Below are 18,845 nucleotides of genomic sequence, written 5' to 3'. Positions count from 1 at the left end.
TGGAACAAGATGCAGAAGCAGCTGTATTCAGTCTGAAGTTGGTTAATTTTGATAGTCACTTCCTTCCCATCTTGTTCCCTGTAGCTCTCAAGCTCTCTCCCTCTTGGACTGTGACCCTGTCTACTTCTGATGACAATCACTTAATCAGCACATCAGATTGTCGCACGGCTGGTTTTACCTTGGGTAAAGATTCATTTTCCTTATTAACATCACAAGAACCTATTTCCTTCCCCAACCAATTAAAGATGAAAAATAGAAGGGCCCAGTGCAATAGCGAGAAAAGAAAACTGTTCTGACTTGTGGCACACAGCAGGTCACCCAGCCCCATATGGGCCTGGGAATCGAGTCCTCATGATTCTGAAATGCAGGTGGAGGTCAGGACCACACAAACAAAATAAATAGTTGTAACAACCACTACAGGCATTGCTCACTACCCAGACATCAAACAGCTCACCTAGGGTAGGTGCCTGGTGGTGGTGGATTTATTCTGTGGGTGTGTTAGTTTGTATTACTCAGAGCGGATGTCTGGACAGCCCACAGTCAGCAGATGATAACAACAATCCTCAATTAGCATTTAGTTTCTCGGCTTGCATTCTGCGGCAAAATGTTATTTCTCCCTGTACTTCGCTCAATGATTCTGTATGCAAAACACACTAACAATTACCTCATTTCTTTATAACAGACACTTGTTTGAGTTTACTATAGTTCACAGTGAGTTTTGACCTATTCTGTAGTCCCTTTATGCCTTGCTGGCATGGTCTTTGGATGGTCTTCTGAGGTTCAATCCCCAGTTCAGTAAGGCATGGCAGGTGATAGAAACAACAACCCATTTTAGGATTATGTTTAAAGAATAAAACTAATCTAACCACACAGTGCACTTTCTGATTTATTCATAAGAGTAAACTGCAGCTTATCCAAATAATACTAATATATTCCAAAGATAAACATGAATTGTGGTTCATTTGGATTCAAAGCATATTTCTTATCTATGCAATTCTGTAGGTTTTAGCCATACCTTATATTTAACTTGTTAGAAAAATGTAATATAAGAATGATTGCTTGGTAGAATCCAGTCTACCAGTATGTTCACTTTAACAGTATTGAAATGTTATACCTTATGTTTAAATCTTTAGTAATATGTACTAAATTTCCAAATATAAAAAATAATAATTCAGTTGGAAATTCCAGAAATTCACTTGACCAAACATGGATAGATCCTACTTGATTTTCAGAAGTCCATGTTTTTATCCTCACTTCCCCCTTCCACCCCCATCTATATTCTTGCTTTCTCCAGCAAAATAAATGTGATCCACAAATAATGATGCAAGTTGTTCAGGTGACTGTTGGCAATGATTCTAAGAACACCACCTCACCACAACCTTTTGAAAATAGGCTGCAGACAACCCTTGTGCCCCAACACTAATCACCTAGGCTCTGCCTTACCTCAAATTTCCTAATGCGTTGTTTGCAGACTAGGTGCCATTTCATTCTTATTTATTTTCTCTTTTCAAAATACAGCATTTGAGGCTTTGCTTGAAAAGGACCAAAAAGCCTCTCTTTCTTTTCTTTTCTATCCCTGAGGAGGAGGACCAATTCTGGGCTTGTAAATTGTCACATTTACTTAAAATGAATTGACAGGAGTGTCTGCTCAAAATAAAAGTCTAAACCTTCACATAGAAGCTTGGAGGCCAGAGGTTGAAAAGGAAAACAAACAAACAAACAAAACAACAACAACAACAAACCAATTATGTGCATCCAAACACCTCTACATTCTGAATAGCAAATCTCAACAACCAAGGTATGTTTGGCTTTTCTAGAACAAGCCCCAGTGAACACAACCATGAGGATACAGCACCTATCTAGAAATGAAACTAGGGAGCCCTAGTTCCTCACAAGAAAAGACTTTGGTGACAAATACTTTGTAAACTTACATAGAGTGAACCCAAAAGTCACGAGAGATCACAGTTCTGGACAAGACACTTCCCTGAACCCAAACTCCTTTCATTTACTTCCTTTACCTGACACATGAATTTGCCTGTTTTCTATGTCTCCCAAGAGCTCATGTATGTTTAGCACACACACATGTAAAACTTGAACCAGCCACTTCAAGTAGCAGAGACATCTTCTCCCAATCCATCTCACCCATAAGACTGCTAGAATGAAACATCTCCTGTATTCTCTTGCTGGCCATATCCCCATAATTTCCTACTGAGACTAGAGGTGCCATCATCCCATTTCAGCTTCAAGGCTCCAGACACATTTCAATTCAACCATTATTGTCTCCCTACTTCCACACTGGACCTTCTCCCTTTGTCTGACAACCTTCAAATCACAGCTGGAGGCCTTTTCCTAAAGTGAATGTTGGCCAGCCTCTCTCTTCTCCTCTCGATCCATCAAGCCCTGGACAACTCTCCAATTCAGGGGTCGGCCAATTGTTCCTATACAGGGCCAGGTAACACATGGCTCTGTGGACCATGCAGTCTCTGTGGCAATCACTCAACACTAAGATGCAATGTGCAAGCTGACAGTCTATCAATGAATGGGTGTGGCTGTCCTCAAAAAAAAAAAACCCACTTTGTTTAATGGACACTGAAATTTGAGTTTAATAGTTATGTGTCAGAAAATATCTCTTATTTTTTTCAACACTTAATCAACATGAAGACTATTTTTAGCTTGGAAGCCATATTAAAAAAAAAGGCAGCAGGTCAGATATGGCACCTTTGACTGTAATTTTCCAAACTCTACTCCAATCCATCTGGGATGTGCTATTGTGAGCTATTCCCAGAGTGAGGATGAGTTGTAGGTAGGGGAGAGCTAGCAGGCATCATGGTGGGGCAGCAAACCCTCAGCAGACGTGGAAAGGGAGAGCAAAGGGGAGGTGAGGCTGGATGGTGTGAACTGAAAGAAAGTAGGATTTTCTACCTAAAGGTTATTGGTTGGCAAGAGCTTTTTTTTTTTTTTTTTTTTTTTTTGAGGGGAGCAGCCTAGGAAAATGGAGGTATGGGGGGTGGGGGAAGTCTTTAAATCACATGGGGCATGCAAAAGTACATCAGGAGGAACACCCCTGAAGAGAGGAAGCTATTGGTAAGAATTGTAAACTGTCTTGGTAGTGGGCTGTGCACATCCTCCCTTGAGAGTTTTCTGAATTATCCCCCAGACTCTGCAGGGAACAGAAGATGAAAGCAGCTGCAGGGGAGCAGTATCTGGAGCATCACTGAGAGATTGCAGAAACAATTCACTGCCAACAGACTGTCCCGACAGGGTCCCAGTGCTATAGTCATGGCCTGGATTGGCACGCTGCTCCTCAGATGCCCAATTACATGGAAATGGGGTAAATATAATGCAGAATTCACTTTTTCTCTGCTTAACCACTCAAATGAACAGCATGGGAAATTGAGTCTGACCTCATGAGTCAGCCCTGGACAAGTTCTTAACCCTGTCTCTCCCTCCAGGTACCCAATCTGTTGACTGGGGTCCTGGGGCTAGGACAGAGGGGAGGCCCCCAAACTTGATGGCTAGATTCAAAGATAACTCCAAGAAGGCAAGTCAGTAGTTTGCTTGGAAACTTCTCCGAGAATTTCCTTGCAAGTGAGTGTATTAGCCAACTTGAGCATGAACTCAACCCAACAAAAGCAAATCCTAGAGGTAAAATGACACTCAATTTGACAACTTCATAACTCTGACTGTCTGAGGGATATGGAAAACCAAAGAGCGTTGGCTCCCATCTTCTCAAAGGGATAACTGGATACATTCAATCCAGTATTGTCCTACCCTAAACCACAATATTGACCAAAAGCAATCAAAATCAAAACTGAAGAAACCTGGGAACGAATACTTCTCAAAAAAGAAAACAATCTTAAAAAAATTTTCATCAAAAAACTTGTAGAGAGAGGTGGCTGAGTGAGAATGACATGGGACTAGAGGAGGAGACGTTGATCAGTGGTGGTGGTGATGGGGAGGGTCAAGAGCCCAAGGATGACACTTTGCCTTGGGATAGCAAGAGGGTGCTCAAACCTATTCCAGTGGTACCTGGCTACCCAGGAAACCTGGGAGTCCTGCCTGTATCTAACCTTGTCTAAAACAACTGTGCTCAGGTGTTGCTGGCAAGCAGGGATCCAGTGATCCATCCAGCTGGGAGGGTATTCAACAAGGAGGGATTTGCAGACCACGGTCATGTAGGGTGCTTGAAACCTCCAGGTCCTGACAATTTCCCATGCATGTGCATTTCTCCCTCCCTGAATCAGTAATTTGAATGGATTTGCGTCTCTAGTTTTGTTCTTTTCCTCCCAATATGGAATTCTGGAAAAAAGGGAAAGACTTTTCTAGTTGGGGACTTGTTTTTCCCTTCTCTATCCCCTTGAAGATTTGGAGAGGCAGCAGGAATGTTGTAGAGCACTCATATCCCTGAAGGAACAGCGAGTTGCAATGCACGACCATCACTATAGATCTACGATTTATGAAAATAAAGCAATATGTGCCTGTTTCGGTGCCTGCCGTTTGCCTACCAATGGTGCAGTGTTCACCATTCCAGCCCTCTCGGCATTCACATTTGCCATCTTTACAGGTCCCGTGCTCAATGCAGCGGGGGTGGCACACGCGCTGGTCACAAGCTGCGCCTGTCCAGCCCTCTTCACAGCGGCAGGCTCCCCCGATGCAGACGCCGTGAGTGCCACAGTCTACTGAGCACACTTCTGGAAGAAAAACAATGATTACAGCTCAACACCACAGCTGGCAAAACCCTCCACTGGAGGCCAGACCACACACATGGCCTGGGTCCCTGGAGCAGGCCCCAAGGCCCAGCAGGTGCGTCACCTTGGGAGGCCTCTCCACTGGCTGGGTATTAATTTATTCTTATGTAGTTTCTAGAGCAGTGGTTCTCACAGTGGGGTCCCTGGACCTGCAGCACCACCATCACCTGGGAATTTGTTAGAAATGCAAATTCTTGTGCCTTGTTTGGACCTCCTGAATTGGAAACTCTGGGCATGGGGCTCAGAAATTTGTTTTCACAAATCCTCCAGGTGGTTTTGATGTGCACTAGAGTGTGAGAATGAACCACTGTTCTAGAGCTTGAGGCCATCCCAGGAGGAGGTCACACAGTGGCAATCCAGTTTGGCAAAGCTACCCAGGAGGTGCCATCTGAAAAGATATATGTGCATCCTGACTCCCTAGCCAGCTGGGACTTTTTTTTTTTTTTCCCTGTTGAGAGCCTGAGCTGACCACTGGCCAGCTGGGAACCCCACAGCTCCATTCCCCTAATGATTGCACACTCACCCATCACCCAGATCGGCACCTTGTGGCAATGATGACCTCTATGATTGTGCTGCATTTACACAGCCTCTTTCTCAAAGGAGCTCAAAGTCTTTTGTGCTTGGGGAGGAGACAGACAGACAGATAAACACTCGCTGGCGTTCCAGACCTCTCACTCGAGGACAAGCACGTGCCAGACATTCATCCTTACGACAGACTGTTAAGGGAGGCATGGCTCATTGTGCCAGGGGAGGGAAAACCCAATCAGGAGGGGAAGTGACTCACTCAAAGTCACACAGCATGTAGGCAACACGGTTGGGTCTCAGATTGAGGGCTTCCCCTTCCCCATCCTCTGCAGAGCGTGGCCTGGACCACCAGCATCAGTGTGGAATCCAGAGGTGAGTGGGCTTAGAAGACGTCTCAAAATAGCCCATTTTAACGGACTCTTTTTTTCTTTTGGAATGAAATATTCATTTCTTTCCCATTGTAGGCAAAGCTTCACATATATTCCCTTCCTGATTGCCATGGCAATCTGACAGCTGTCTCACTACCCAGAGGAAGGGGGCGGAATGATGATCGCTTGCTTGGATAGGCACTTGTCACTGTGAATGGAACCATTCTCAGGTAGGTTGGGACTGGCTTGAACTGTTGAACCGTTCCCTTTTAGGGTCACTCGGGAGGGAAGACACATACTCTTAATTTTAGGAAAATAAAGTGTATAGTGCAACTTCATTATTTTCCTGTCACTGGAGTATTGCAGAGCTTTATAACATGTTCACACAGCACCCCAAGGGAGCCTCTTTTCTGTTTTATAGGACGTTCCATTCAGTTTGTCTGGGACTGAATTGTTCTGTTTTGTTTTCTGGTACCTTTAGGGAGTGTGCATAAGAAAACCTATAATGAAAATGGAAGCATTCCTCCCGGGCCCCTCATCCATTTGTAGTGATGGAACAAACGAGGCACAAGAACCTGCGGTATTTTTGTGTGTGTGTGTTTCTCAGGATCACAGACTTCATGACTGAGAAGAGAGTATGATAGGCCCTATGCAATTAACCTAAGTCCCTTTATCCCAGTGAGAAGAGTAGATTCCCATCCATTTGTGCTCATGGAAGACCATAGGGCATGAGTATTGGGAAAAGCGAGGAGGAAACTTCTTGGCTTACCAACAGAGCAGTCGGGACCCATCCAGTTGGGATCACAGCTGCAGAGACCTGTGTCGGGGACGTAAGTGCCATGCCCACTGCACTGGTCTGGGCACTGGACTCTTGCCAGCTCACAGTTTAGACCACCCCAGCCAGGGCTGCAAAGGCATTCTCCATTTACACAGACCCCATGGCTGGAACAGGTGGGGTCCAAGCAATCAACTGAAAAAAAAACAAAGAGGACAAGTATTTATCACTTATGGGGGTGGGCCATGAGACACCACCTTGCCGCTGAAGAAGCCAGTGATTCACTAATTCTTATCCTCTTGGGAGCAAATGGAGCAGCCCAGGTAATACTTACGTGGTCTCTTGAAGAACAACCCATAAAGAATTCAAGGATTTTTATGTGCCCAAACACCGAATCTCCAACTTGAAGAGAATGTAAGAGAGAGAGGGGATTTCTCAAGCAGAGCTTTAGGGGGAACCAGATATAGAGGTGTGTCATTCAATGTTGAGAACCTTGTACTTCTAAACATTAGTACTTTAATTATATCATATCAGAGCTTCTGAGCCTGGAACATGAATACTGGTGATATCTCTACATGTATCCCCAAACCCAATTATCCCTCACTATCAGAGAGAAAAAGAAGGCTCATTCTAACTTCACTAATATTTGACTTCAGAAGGTAACAAAGGATTAAAAAGAAAACCAATGAAACTTATAAATGAGTCACTTTCCTAATTAAATTTCACTTAGGCTAAGTTTAAAAGTAGTTTCCATTCGTTGTCACACATCTACAACAGGAGTCAGTGAAAAAAGCAGGATAGAAGGGGTGAAGCTAGGTATGGAAATGATCCCAAAGAGGTAATCTTCCTAAATATAATCATGAGTGGACTGAATGGGGGAGTCTCTAGCTGTGGCACTGACATTCCCTCAGACTGTCAGTCAGAAGAGTTAATGGTCAGGTTTTGGTCACTGTCATTCTTGCTAGTTTTATGGTCTGTTTGGCCATCTAAGTACTCAGGGTGGGTATGCATCCAGTAGGTAACTTGAAGATTCCTACTCTAGATTCAACTCAAAGTGAGCTGCCAAATCCAGTTCTCAACAACAGGACTTTTGCATGGGAATTTGACTCCAAACCTTGGATGTTCATCCAGCCCCAGAGTTGGATAAATAGGGCTTTTTAGAGGAAGATCAACTTCCTTAGGTATTTCTAACAAATGATACAATGGCATTTGAAGATGAGAGAAATGTACACCATGGGGTTTGGATGGCAAATAGTGGTTTTACAGAGAGCTCAGATGTTGTCTTGTGAATCAGAGAAATAGGAAAGTCTCATCACCTTATTTAGCTAAGACATACATTTTCTTCATTTTAACAGCTCGGAAATCAGCCCTCTCGGCCTAGGTTAAAGCATTTTCTTCTGCCGTCAACTGGGGGCACAGCCAGCTTGAGACCACTTTAAATTCTTTTCTTGAGGTTTTTTGGACCACTCTGCTGCTGTAATTTAGTCCCTCATGTGCATGTGTGCCATCGTGTAGTTCAAATTCTCAGAGATTTTGATTTCTCTCTTTGCCTGATGCCAAGATTGAAACATACACGATTTTTGGCCTCTTAAATAGTTCACCATGACACTGAAATGGCAACCCTTTGGGGTCCCAGCTTTTTGTACCATAGTATCAACTTTTTTTCTTCTTATGGCATACAAAATAATGGTATGTTTTAAAATTGATGATACATTGGCTCTAAATATGACATTATTTAGATTACCCATGCCACAAATGATTTCATTCTGGGGTATGTCAGAAATCAGGAACTTGAGTTTATTAGAAATCACAGTATTCCATGAAGTTTCCAAAGAGCAGTGCTCCCTTGAGGCAACAATATGAATTTTCAGTGTAAAGACATGTTTCTGATCTGATCCATTTGAATCTTCTCAGGAAGATATTATTTATGAAAACCAGCTCAAAACTATTTGAGCCATGGGGAAACAGAAGCTGCCATTGATTATAAAAAAATAAAAAATACACTCTCAGAAAGGGGAATTTCAGTGATTTATTATTAGGTGGAGACGTTTATGATGATGCTACTTGCTCTGGTTGCAATCACTTTAACGGTTGAATTCATTGTCTTCTGTATTATCACTTCTGATGATATAACCTTTTCTAACACCTTCAAATTTTCTCAGGATGGTGGAGTGCATCTGGAGGTAAATGAATCGAAAGTTTCAAACAAATAGAAGACATTTACGGCTGTGCAATGTCTTTGGCGTCTGTCTTGTGCTTAGAACAGTCAAAAAATATAGTAGGTGTTCAATACCCAGTTGCTACAGGAATGAATGGCAGACTGCTATAAAGCATTTGTCATTACCGAGAAAAACTATGGAGAACTAACAACAAAGAAATGGTGCTAACAACTTCTTGCTTTTGGGAAGCATGCTGTGTCATTTGGGATCTGTACAATATGAGCTAATTCATTCAGAATCAATCTTGTCCATATTCTTCTAATACAAGGAAATCCCAAAGTTGTATTTTTTTCCTCTCTGCCCATCTTTAATACAGCAAAATCAAAATATACACAGAGATATCTCATGTGCTATGTGTCTCAAAAACTACCCTCCATCTATAATTAGCTATTTAAAATGTTTGGTGAGGTGCCAACAGCTAGGAGCTTTCAAAAACTTAAAAAAAGCATACCATACACTTTTTCTTAAAAGGATGAAATAAAAAGTAATATACACCTCCCTAAAAGAAAATAAGAAAATATAGTTTTTCTTCCAGACAAGTTAGCTTTCTCTTCTCTATCTTAAATTATAGTATGGAGAAAAGAAGAAAATCCACTGAGATATATTAGTCCAGGAGTGGAATGTCATCAAGAGAATCATTTATTGTATCTAGATATATGAGCCAACCCTTTCAGTTATACAAGTAAATATGCTTTTTGTGCTATACAATTACAGCAGCTGATGGAGTAACTAAATCCAGACTTTAAGAAGAGCGGTTTCATTATGAATTTTAAATTTGGTTCCAATTTCATGAGATGGTCTTGTGGCCACATCCTTAGAATCTTTAGCAGGCAGGAGGGACTATGGCATCTTACAAAGCTTTATAAATAGAAACAGTGTTACACTTAAAAGGGGGACAGTGGCCTTTACCAGCTAAGAACCATGTGCCTTACAACACCAGCCCCTTGGCAGCTGAAATCATTAGAACTCATTTAGTCTTGGGCCCTCTGTAGGTTTGACAAAAAAGGGTTGTGAATGCAATTTCTATCCCTAAGGATAAAAAAAGAGGTCAAGGAATTTTACAAACAATATGTACTATAAACCCCTGAAGAACCATGAATTACATTTATGAAGTTAAATGTCATTGAAAAATGACTCAACCATGAAACTGACAAGAAAACATGGCTGACTTGAACTAATATGTCCGTTCCTCTCTCATCACCTGCCCACTCCCCCAGATATCATTAAATGAAACCTCGTGAATCCGTCCTTTCATGTTCCTGTGCAAATTTGTTAATAGTACAACAATGTTTATACAGCAAAAATGGAGGATGGCAACTATTGATTTCATTGCCATGGCCATTTCAGGTAAATTGTCTGAACGTTATGACTATGATGAATATCAGAAATAAAAAAGCTAAATGGAAGAAAAAGTGCTGATCCAGAGCTTCTGATTCCATTTCCTATTTTGAAAACAGCATATGAATCACCTCAATTCATTCTTTTTGGGTTGCAGAAATCAATAGAGGAGATTTCATCCTTTTATAATGATCCACGTGGCTTTCTTGTTTTGTTGGATGGTTAATTCATTCCGAACATTGAAATAAGACTGGTTGGTAGAGTAAGAAAGTTGAGAAATCACTTGAAATTCTACTCACAAAGATATGTACAATCTTTACTGGAGGGAAAAAAAATTCTAAGACGGGCAATGTCATTGCTTTATCATTTCGTTCTCGCCAAATGATGTATGCAAAAGGTCGTTTTAACCTTTCTTGTCATGTTATTGGCCTCTCCCATGTTTTCAGCAAATGCAGCTTTGCCTTCTGCAATCCATTTATCTTTAAGAACTTTAACCTTTCAAGCAGGGTTATTAAATCAGTCCTTCCTCTATCCAAACTCCCAATTTGGTTTTATGATGCAGATGGAGGGAGGCTACCTTTTATAATAGAGGGGAAAAAAACATATAGAGTGTTGAGCAAATGAAGATCTGGGGGTCAGACTTCTGGGTCCCATTAATGGCATTACCACTGATGTATTGGAAAATCTTAGAAGAATAATGTCATGGAAGCTGACTCTTTGTAGCCATAGTTCTAAAAACTATGAAATGGGAGATTTCAGAAGGAGAGCTTTTGTATGTTTATCTAAGGATAAGCTACTGTCATTACTTTGTCGTGAGGGCTGTAATGATTTTTTTTTTAATAGAACCCTGGAGATCTATTACTTAACAGGATGGGAGAACAGATCCACTTGAATCTGAGAACCTCATAGCACCTGAGGCCCCTTTTTCTCAGCTTGGCAGTGAGAAGCTGAGAGGCAACACAGGCATATGGCACCTAACAGAGTCTTTTCTAGGAGGACATTCTGTGTGGTCCTCTCAAGTTATTTCACATGGGGTAGGTGGTGGGCTTCACTTTTCCCCTTAGCTTGTTGGGTGAGTTGACACTTTTTCCACTGGGAATGTGGGAGGGAAAAGTGCTGTTTGAGTTGCACGGGAATGTTTGCCTGGCAGACACATGTAGAAGAAAGGTGCTCAGCTGGAAAATAACAACTGAGCCAATTCAAAGGGTGGGAGTGGGCCAGGGATAGAGAGCATCAAGGCTCTTACCTGACTACGAACTCTCGTTCATGCTTTATATTGAGAGAAACAAGAGATGAACAAGCCGAGACTGTACTATGGAAGCACAAATACAGAGGGGGAAGAGTGACAGGCAGTTTGTCAGAGTTCCTTCGCCTTATAGGTCTCAACACCTTGTACCAAATAACTCTTCTACAAGCACTAACCAGAGTGACTAGGACTGTAGCTGGCTTCTGATCAGCTCCAGAGTGGTGCTCCTTCTCAATCCCTGTACTGCCTCCTCCATGCCGCCTTCCTGCTCACTGAGTCTCATCTCTGATAGTGTCTTTTCAGATTGGATTCAGTTTATTACACCCCTAACTTTTCCCATGGGTGCTAGAGGCCACCAGAATGCATGTTATACTGAGCATTTCAGAATTCACCAAATTCCAGTCCTGTGCTACACACCCACCCTCCTCTAATTCTGTGTGATTTAGGTTACCAGGACAATGTGCCCTACAACGTGTCTCTAAATGACATGGCTGTCTATTGTCTTTCAAGTCTGACTGCTTTCTGTTGGTATTAATTTTTGTAAAATGTACACATACATATATGGGTACTAGATTACCAGGGGCAGTTAAAAAAAAAATAAAACAACTATGGGGAACACAGGGAGATTAAGGATTCTTGTTTATTTATTTATTTTTCTGGATAGCTTTAGTAATTCCCAAATCAGAGGATTTTATTTTATTTTTTTATTTAAAAAAAAATTTTTTTTTCAACGTTTTTTATTTATTTTTGGGACAGAGAGAGACAGAGCATGAACGGAGGAGGGGCAGAGAGAGAGGGAGACACAGAATCGGAAACAGGCTCCAGGCTCCAGGCTCCGAGCCATCAGCCCAGAGCCTGACGCGGGGCTCGAACTCACAGACCGCGAGATCATGACCTGGCTGAAGTCGGACGCTCAACCGACTGCGCCACCCAGGCACCCCTTAAATCAGAGGATTTTAAATAAAGCAGAAGAAAAGAAGAAGATCGGGAAGTAGAAGAAAGAAAAAAGGGTAAAGAAGGAGCAGGAAGGGGGGGAAGGAGGAGTTACAGGAAAAGAGAAGAAAGATAAAGGCAGAGAAAGCAATTTAAAGAAGTAGCCAATTAACATAAAGAAGGGTAAACAAAGCATTCCTTCCAGAACCCCTCCACAGCCCTGTGTTTTCTACAACTTCAGAAGTCTACAAAACCCAAGGCATTTGAAGTTCTCTGCGCAAAATGTTGAAGTTTCCTTTGCAAAATGCGGAGCCTTGGATTGGGCTCCTTAGCAAACGTCTGAGCCTGTAGTATCCTCCCGCCTCTGCTGCTGCCCAGCCTGGCCCTGCAGCACTTACCTTCCTCACAGTGCTCGCCTTTGTGGCCAGCGGAGCACACACAGTTCCCATCAATGCAGGAGCCATGGCCCCCGCAGGAAGGATCGATGCACTGATTCATGGGCACATCACACTCTGCGCCTTTCCAGCCGCTGTAGCACTGGCACGTCCCTTTGGAATATTGTCCGTTTCCACTGCACAGGACGGGGCAGGCAGCTGCAAAAACCAGAGACAGAACACCAGGTCACAGGGGGCAGTGCCTGAAGGGTTGTGTCTGTCTATGGAGGCAGAGCCCACCTGGCATTTCAGCTTTGTTTGCAATGTTAGAGGTTGGAAACTCTGGTCATGGAGGTGCGGAGCCATCTTCAAATAAACAATTACTATCACAATGACAACAACAAAAATGCTACTAGTAACAGCAGCTACCACCAATTAGATGCTTATTATGTGCCAGGCAAAGGGTCAAATGCCCTATGTACAATTTATTCCTTAATCACCATAATCATTCTATGAGGTGGAGGCTAGACTCTGGATGCCTGTTTTACAGATGAAGTTCAGACTGGTCAGATTAGGCAGCCAAAGCCACAAAGCTCAAAAGAGGGGGAGTCCCCTTAGAAAGCAAGTTGGCCCAACTCTAAGCTGTGCACTTGATCAAGCTACATGGATTCATGTGTTATTATTAGTGGTACAGGAGATTAGGATCCATTTTGCTGAGTATTTAGCTAATTGGCTTCTATTCCTGACAACTTTACGTCCATTAAAAAGAAGTGGGATGGGCTGTGGTTGACACACTCAATCTCTTTATGTTTTAGCTTCCTTATCTAGACTACAAAGAGATAAATGTGTAATAAAGAATAGACTAAACATGTCTGGACTATTAAGAAAAAGAAATCAAGAAGGGGAGGGCAAACCGAAGATCTGAAACTTGTAGTGGTTCCTGTCCCAGCTGGGACTCCCCTGCATTTGTGCAGAGGAAGAGGGCTGAAAGTCATCAAGGACCATCTGGTATGAGATTACCCAATGTTTTTCACCAATCTCAGCTCAAATGTGCCAATTCACCACTTTTAGAGATCAAGACTGGGATTTTAGTGGTCACCTTCAGTCTTTGGACTCTTCCTTTCAGAATCGGTTTGTAAAGAACCTAAGTTTCCAATGTGGCTTCTCATTTTGGGCCTAGAAGGAGGGCACAACTGCCTGCTTTGGAGCTGGCACTCAGGGGCCTTCAGAAATGACCAAGAGAGATGTTTCAGAGACTCCTGGTTTACCCATGATTTGGAATGCATGGGTTCTGAGAATTTTACATGTACATGTATGTGTACAGACCAAATTGTGTCACAGGACAGGGATCCAATTAGATCGCTGCAGTAAGTGGTGCCACCCTGCCTCATCAACTGTCCCCTGTTGTCATGTATCTATCTTGTTTTTATAGTAATTAGCTTTCCTTCTGTGAGAGTCTAATTTCCCGGAGATTTAGTAAACCCCTTGAGGACAGGACCATGTTCATCACTGTTGATTTCCTTTTAGCTCTGCAGTCATCAATGTTGATGTAAGTAAATATTTCTCCTGTGTTCTAATATTTAGACATCGTCAACTAGGAGGTTATGGCAAGCACTAAATGGCCATTTATGAAAGACATGGAAAACACAGTTTGTGGAATAAACCTCATGCTGCACACCTGGTACCTTTTTCTGAGGTTTGTAACTTAATTGCAAACTTTTCTGAAACAAAAACATCTTAAAGTTGACATATGGTTGAGGGATGTCCTGCCCTCCCCCCAGTGTTTTATTATAGGATAGTTGTGGAAATTATTTGGGCTATGATTCTTAGCAGAATTCTCATCCTTCTGAATCTACCAGAGAAAAATGAGTTCAAAAGTGAGAACATCAAAGCCACATAATTGACTCTGGATAGACTCTCTTTAAATGTAGAGAGCATGCTTTCTATTCCAGGATACTTTAGCAGAGGTCTGTACAGAGTTGCTATACATGCTGATTGTCTAAGGCAGGGTAGAAGAAAGCTTTGAACCCAGGGTGCCCAAGATACAGGTTAGGGACTGTGCAAATGTGAGGAAGCATGAGAAAAAGTATGGTCTTTTGAAAAGTTTTGAGAGGGCTCTGAAGAAAAAGTAAATTTGTTCCATGTCAGTTTCTCATGAAATATGCTAAGTTCTATGTCAGGAATGGCAAATGTGTGATGGAAATTACTATTCTCCCTTCCTGTACCTCTGCAGGCATCATCAATTGATCATGGCATCTTGTTGCCCTGAGCCTAGACAGAGCCTCAAACCTTCAATGCAGTGCCCAGGTTGAGACCTGCAAGAAGGCAGAATTGGCATTTCAAGAGAAAATCCACTTTCCATTTTTGATCTAGGTAACATTAAAGATATCTTCTACTGGCAAGACTAGAATCGGCATCATTTCTTACCCCACTTCTACTCTAGCCCACTGAAATAGGAAACTAGTGAGAAGGGTGGCCACGCATACAGTGAAATGAGCTTCCAAGGGCTGTTTCTGAGTTGAGGATTATATATTGGACAAGCTTCCATGAACAGCAGAGAAAGTTACATCCAATCACCCCACTGGACCCCCACTGTACCTTCTTTCCTCTCAAAGGGTGGAAGAGGGTAGAAAGTAAGGGGTGAATAAGTATTATCTTTATTAATTGATAAAATAGTTACAATTATTTTATTTATTCATACTGCAACTATTTCTCTTCTGTATAAACTCCATGTGGTGAAAAAAAAATAGGATTGTCTAGAAGGTAAGAATGGATTTTATTTAAAACCAGGTGCTTGGGAAATCAAATTTAAAATGTGACCTACTTAAATTACTCAGGGGAAGAAATGGAGACTCGTCAGGTCAGAGAATTCTCCACATTCTAAATGCAGCTTTCCTTCAGTATGTTTGCTGCATGACCACTGGGAGTGTGGTAAGAAATGCAAAACACTGTGGTATTCTCTGGAAAGCAAGGCACTGGATGGACTTGGCTGATGCCACATAAAAAAGTGGAAGCAGCTTAAAGAGGAATGAATTTTTCTAGTGATCCAGGTGCCACTGGGGGCGAATGCAAAAGCCAGATGAGAGCCTTCTAGTGGTCCCTGGGCTCACCTGCATGGAGAGCAACATCCCTCAGGAGTAACTGATTCATTCTCAGACATAACTCAACGCAGACTGTCACAGTATGTAAGGCTCAGCCTGATCCTCATTTGAGAGGCCGAATGTGGGGACCTCCCATATTCATAACTTTTCTTATATTTTTACTATCACAAATCTACATGATTGTTTTCTTTAAATGACAGTTTATAGGACAAACAACTCTTGACTCCATGCTCTGCCCAGAGGTAATATGGAGCAGAAGCAGAAAGAGCAAAAATTTTGTTGTCAGAAAGACCTGGGCTTAAAAACCTGGCTTGTCACTTACCAGCTTTGGGAATTTGGCCAGATCACTGCATTTCTCTGAAATCCAATTTTATCTTCAATGTATCATTTTTCAGAGTTAATGGGAGCATTAAGTGCAATTATGCATGCAAGGACTCAAAGTAGTAGCTGACACATGGTTTACAATGACCAGATGTTCCCTCTTGAAATTCCAGACTGAACCTCCAAAATGACTTCAAGGGTTAATAAAATAAAAAATGCAGTGTGTCTCAAACGTGTGCATGCACGCACATACATACCTCCACCACCACCACCACCAGGCTATCAAATAATACTAATGGAAAGAGTTCATCTTCTTCTTCCTGCAATCTTCTCTGGTTGTGGGTGGGAGGTGGTTTTGGAATCACATGTGGAGTGTTTGATGTCCCTGCCTCTCTCTCCTCTTCCTGAGGCTTACAGTAGCAGAACATTGCGCATTCAAGCTACTATTTAAAATTAATTAAAATGTTTGCACAAAGTGACTATTCTTGTTTTACAAATCTAGTAAATAGAAGCTCTAAGACTCACGCAGAAGAAAAATAAATTACTGCTGCCACTAACAAATGACAAGTTAACAGGCTGATGACAAAAAAAAAATGACACAATTTAGATTCACCTAAATGTGTAAAGCTCATTTTAATGATCAAGCTGCAGGGTTTTTTTCTCCCCCAAGTTCTCTGTAAGGGATGAAATGAATTATCAGTGTTATTTGCTCAGTGGGAAGTAACAGGACAAGCCACCCATATCTTCTGTTTTCTTTTTTTTTTTAATGTTTATTTATTTTTGCGAGAGAGAGAGAGAGAGAGAGTGAGCGAGTGAGCATGAGTGGGGAAGGGTTAGAGGGAGAGAGGGGGACAGAGGATCTGAAGCTGGCTCTGTACTGACAGCAGCAAGCCTGACACGGGGCTCGAACCCACAAACCATGAGTTCATGACCTGAGTCGAAGTCGGAAGCTCAACTGACTGAGCCACCCAGAAGTCCCTCAAATGTTGTATCTTTTAAAAATTATTTGAAATATGATTGAAAGTCTCTGTGGAAAAGAGACTTGAGAATACTTGAACCTAGTAATCTGGGTAAATTGTCAAACTAACACTAACGATTAATTGGTTGTCTTACTTCCCAGTTAATCAATAAATACTTATGAATAGCCTAATATGTACTAGTAGCTGGGTTACGTGCTAGGAAAAGAATGATGGAGAAATAAAGATGCCTGATTGTCCTGAAGCAATTGAGGATCTAATATTTGGGTGATAAAGGCAAAGCAAAGCTCAGTATCCTTAACACCAAAACTGGTGTCCCGTGGTCTTTCCACATTGTGGAATTAGCTTGGTGCTCAGCAAAATGGGTTAGGAAAGAGAAGTTTCATTTCTTGCTAGGTCTCTGCAAGGAGCTCATCTGCAGAACCAAGGTGGGGAAGTACTCTGACCAGGGAACTTGGTGGGATGCAGATCTGCCTGATTTGGATTCTTAGATGAGGACTTTTGTGGGCTCTAGGGCCTAGTTTGCCCACACCCAGGCAAGGAGCTGAATCATAGCCCTACCCACTGTGAAGAGTTTCTTCTAGCTCCATGTGACCAGAATGGCTGGTAACAGCTCCTGGAAGCTGTGTAGTCCAACTGTGCTTGAGCCAAGAGGCAGACAGGAAGATCTGACTGCCCCCAAAGCAAAGCTAATACCACGCATGGAGGCTTTCTGTGCTATTCACAGTAGGGGGATTAATTCATGCCAAGGCTGAAGGTAGCTCTCAACCCCTCCCACCTGAAGAGCATGTTTGGAAGTTGAGAGTAGTCTGGAGTCTTCCTTCTCCCTTCCGCATAGGCAAGGGGGCTGAGACATAGCCCCAATCACTGTGGAGTGTGTCTTTCCGCCCTATCTAACCAGGGCTGGTAAGAAAAATGTGAAAGCTGCATGGCCCAGTAGTACTAGAGCTGAGAATAGGGGAGGTAGAGCCAAGTTTGCAGAGCGAAGCCAGTAGACCTGTTTGGCCCCAGAACTTGGAGTATAAGTCAGCTTGCATTAAGACAACAAAGAGTTTTACTAGTTTTAGAGTGGCTTCCCCCACAGTGCCCTGGCAGGAAATCTAATTTGTGGCCCTGCTTAATGCTGAATATTGCCTTCAGCCTGTGTGACCAAGGAACCTGCATAGCTCATTCAACAACCCTACATACAGTGGCATTTGAACAGAGAGCATAGCCTATGGTTTCCTTTGTCTGTAGAGCAAAATGAGTGGCCTCATATGACCAAGAATTCAGTGAATACCCTGGCCTGATTCAAACTCTCAAACAATGAACTGTACAAACCTTGGGTCCTGGTTTGTTGCCCTGACTAATTCATAGCCCATCTATAATACCTAGCTCTAACCATTTATGAAGCCTGACCAGAGAATCCAGGCAGCCATGAAGCCCATCCTATAGCTTCACTTGGGTAGACAACCAAGCCAGCAGTCATATCCAACTATTCTTAGCCAGTGGAAAATCCCTTCACCCTTGTCCTCAGGGCTCAAACAGTTGTCCTGCCCCAAAACAGACCATAATATCAGGCTCTACCTGCCTAGGGACATTACCATAAGACATATTCAGAAGCCCAAAATGAGCTGATTGGTGAGGAACTATATCTTCCAAAGCAAACCTGTAAAATCTGCAAGAGAAGTCTCAACATAAAGAATCAAGGACCACAAAAAAATTAGGTAAATATGACACTACTGAAGGAAACTATAAAATTCTATACTGTACTGATCCTACAGAAATGGAGATCTATGAATTGTGAGACAAAGAATTCAAAATAAGCCTCTTAAGGAGGTTCAGTGAACTCCAAGAAAACACAGACAACTAAATGAAATTAGCGAAACAATGCAAAAACAAAATGAGAAGTTTGACAAGGAAATAGAAACCATCAAAAAA

The 18,845-nt window shown here is 42.3% G+C and overlaps 1 protein-coding gene across 19 annotated transcripts in view; it reads right to left on the bottom strand.

Annotated features, from left to right (window-relative positions):
• The window catches only part of TENM2 (teneurin transmembrane protein 2), a 1,291,038-nt gene that overhangs the window by 140,058 nt on the left and 1,132,135 nt on the right, over nucleotides 1–18,845 (bottom strand). For 15 of the 19 annotated variants that reach the window (XM_053907069.1, XM_053907085.1, XM_053907075.1 and 12 more), the window contains 3 exons: nucleotides 12,551–12,745; nucleotides 6,411–6,611; nucleotides 4,479–4,691 (listed from right to left, as the gene is read on the bottom strand). In XM_053907069.1, the coding sequence (XP_053763044.1) occupies nucleotides 4,479–4,691; nucleotides 6,411–6,611; nucleotides 12,551–12,745 (609 nt within the window). The remainder of the gene's footprint in view (nucleotides 1–4,478; nucleotides 4,692–6,410; nucleotides 6,612–12,550; nucleotides 12,746–18,845) is intronic. The other 4 variants (XM_053907073.1, XM_053907072.1, XM_019450240.2 and 1 more) reach the window with 2 other exon arrangements.

This window comes from Panthera pardus, unplaced genomic scaffold, assembly GCF_024362965.1.
Source record: "Panthera pardus isolate Hobbes unplaced genomic scaffold, ASM2436296v1 HiC_scaffold_2, whole genome shotgun sequence".
NCBI lineage: Eukaryota > Metazoa > Chordata > Mammalia > Carnivora > Felidae > Panthera > Panthera pardus.
This window is presented reverse-complemented; position numbering and strand designations above follow the sequence as displayed.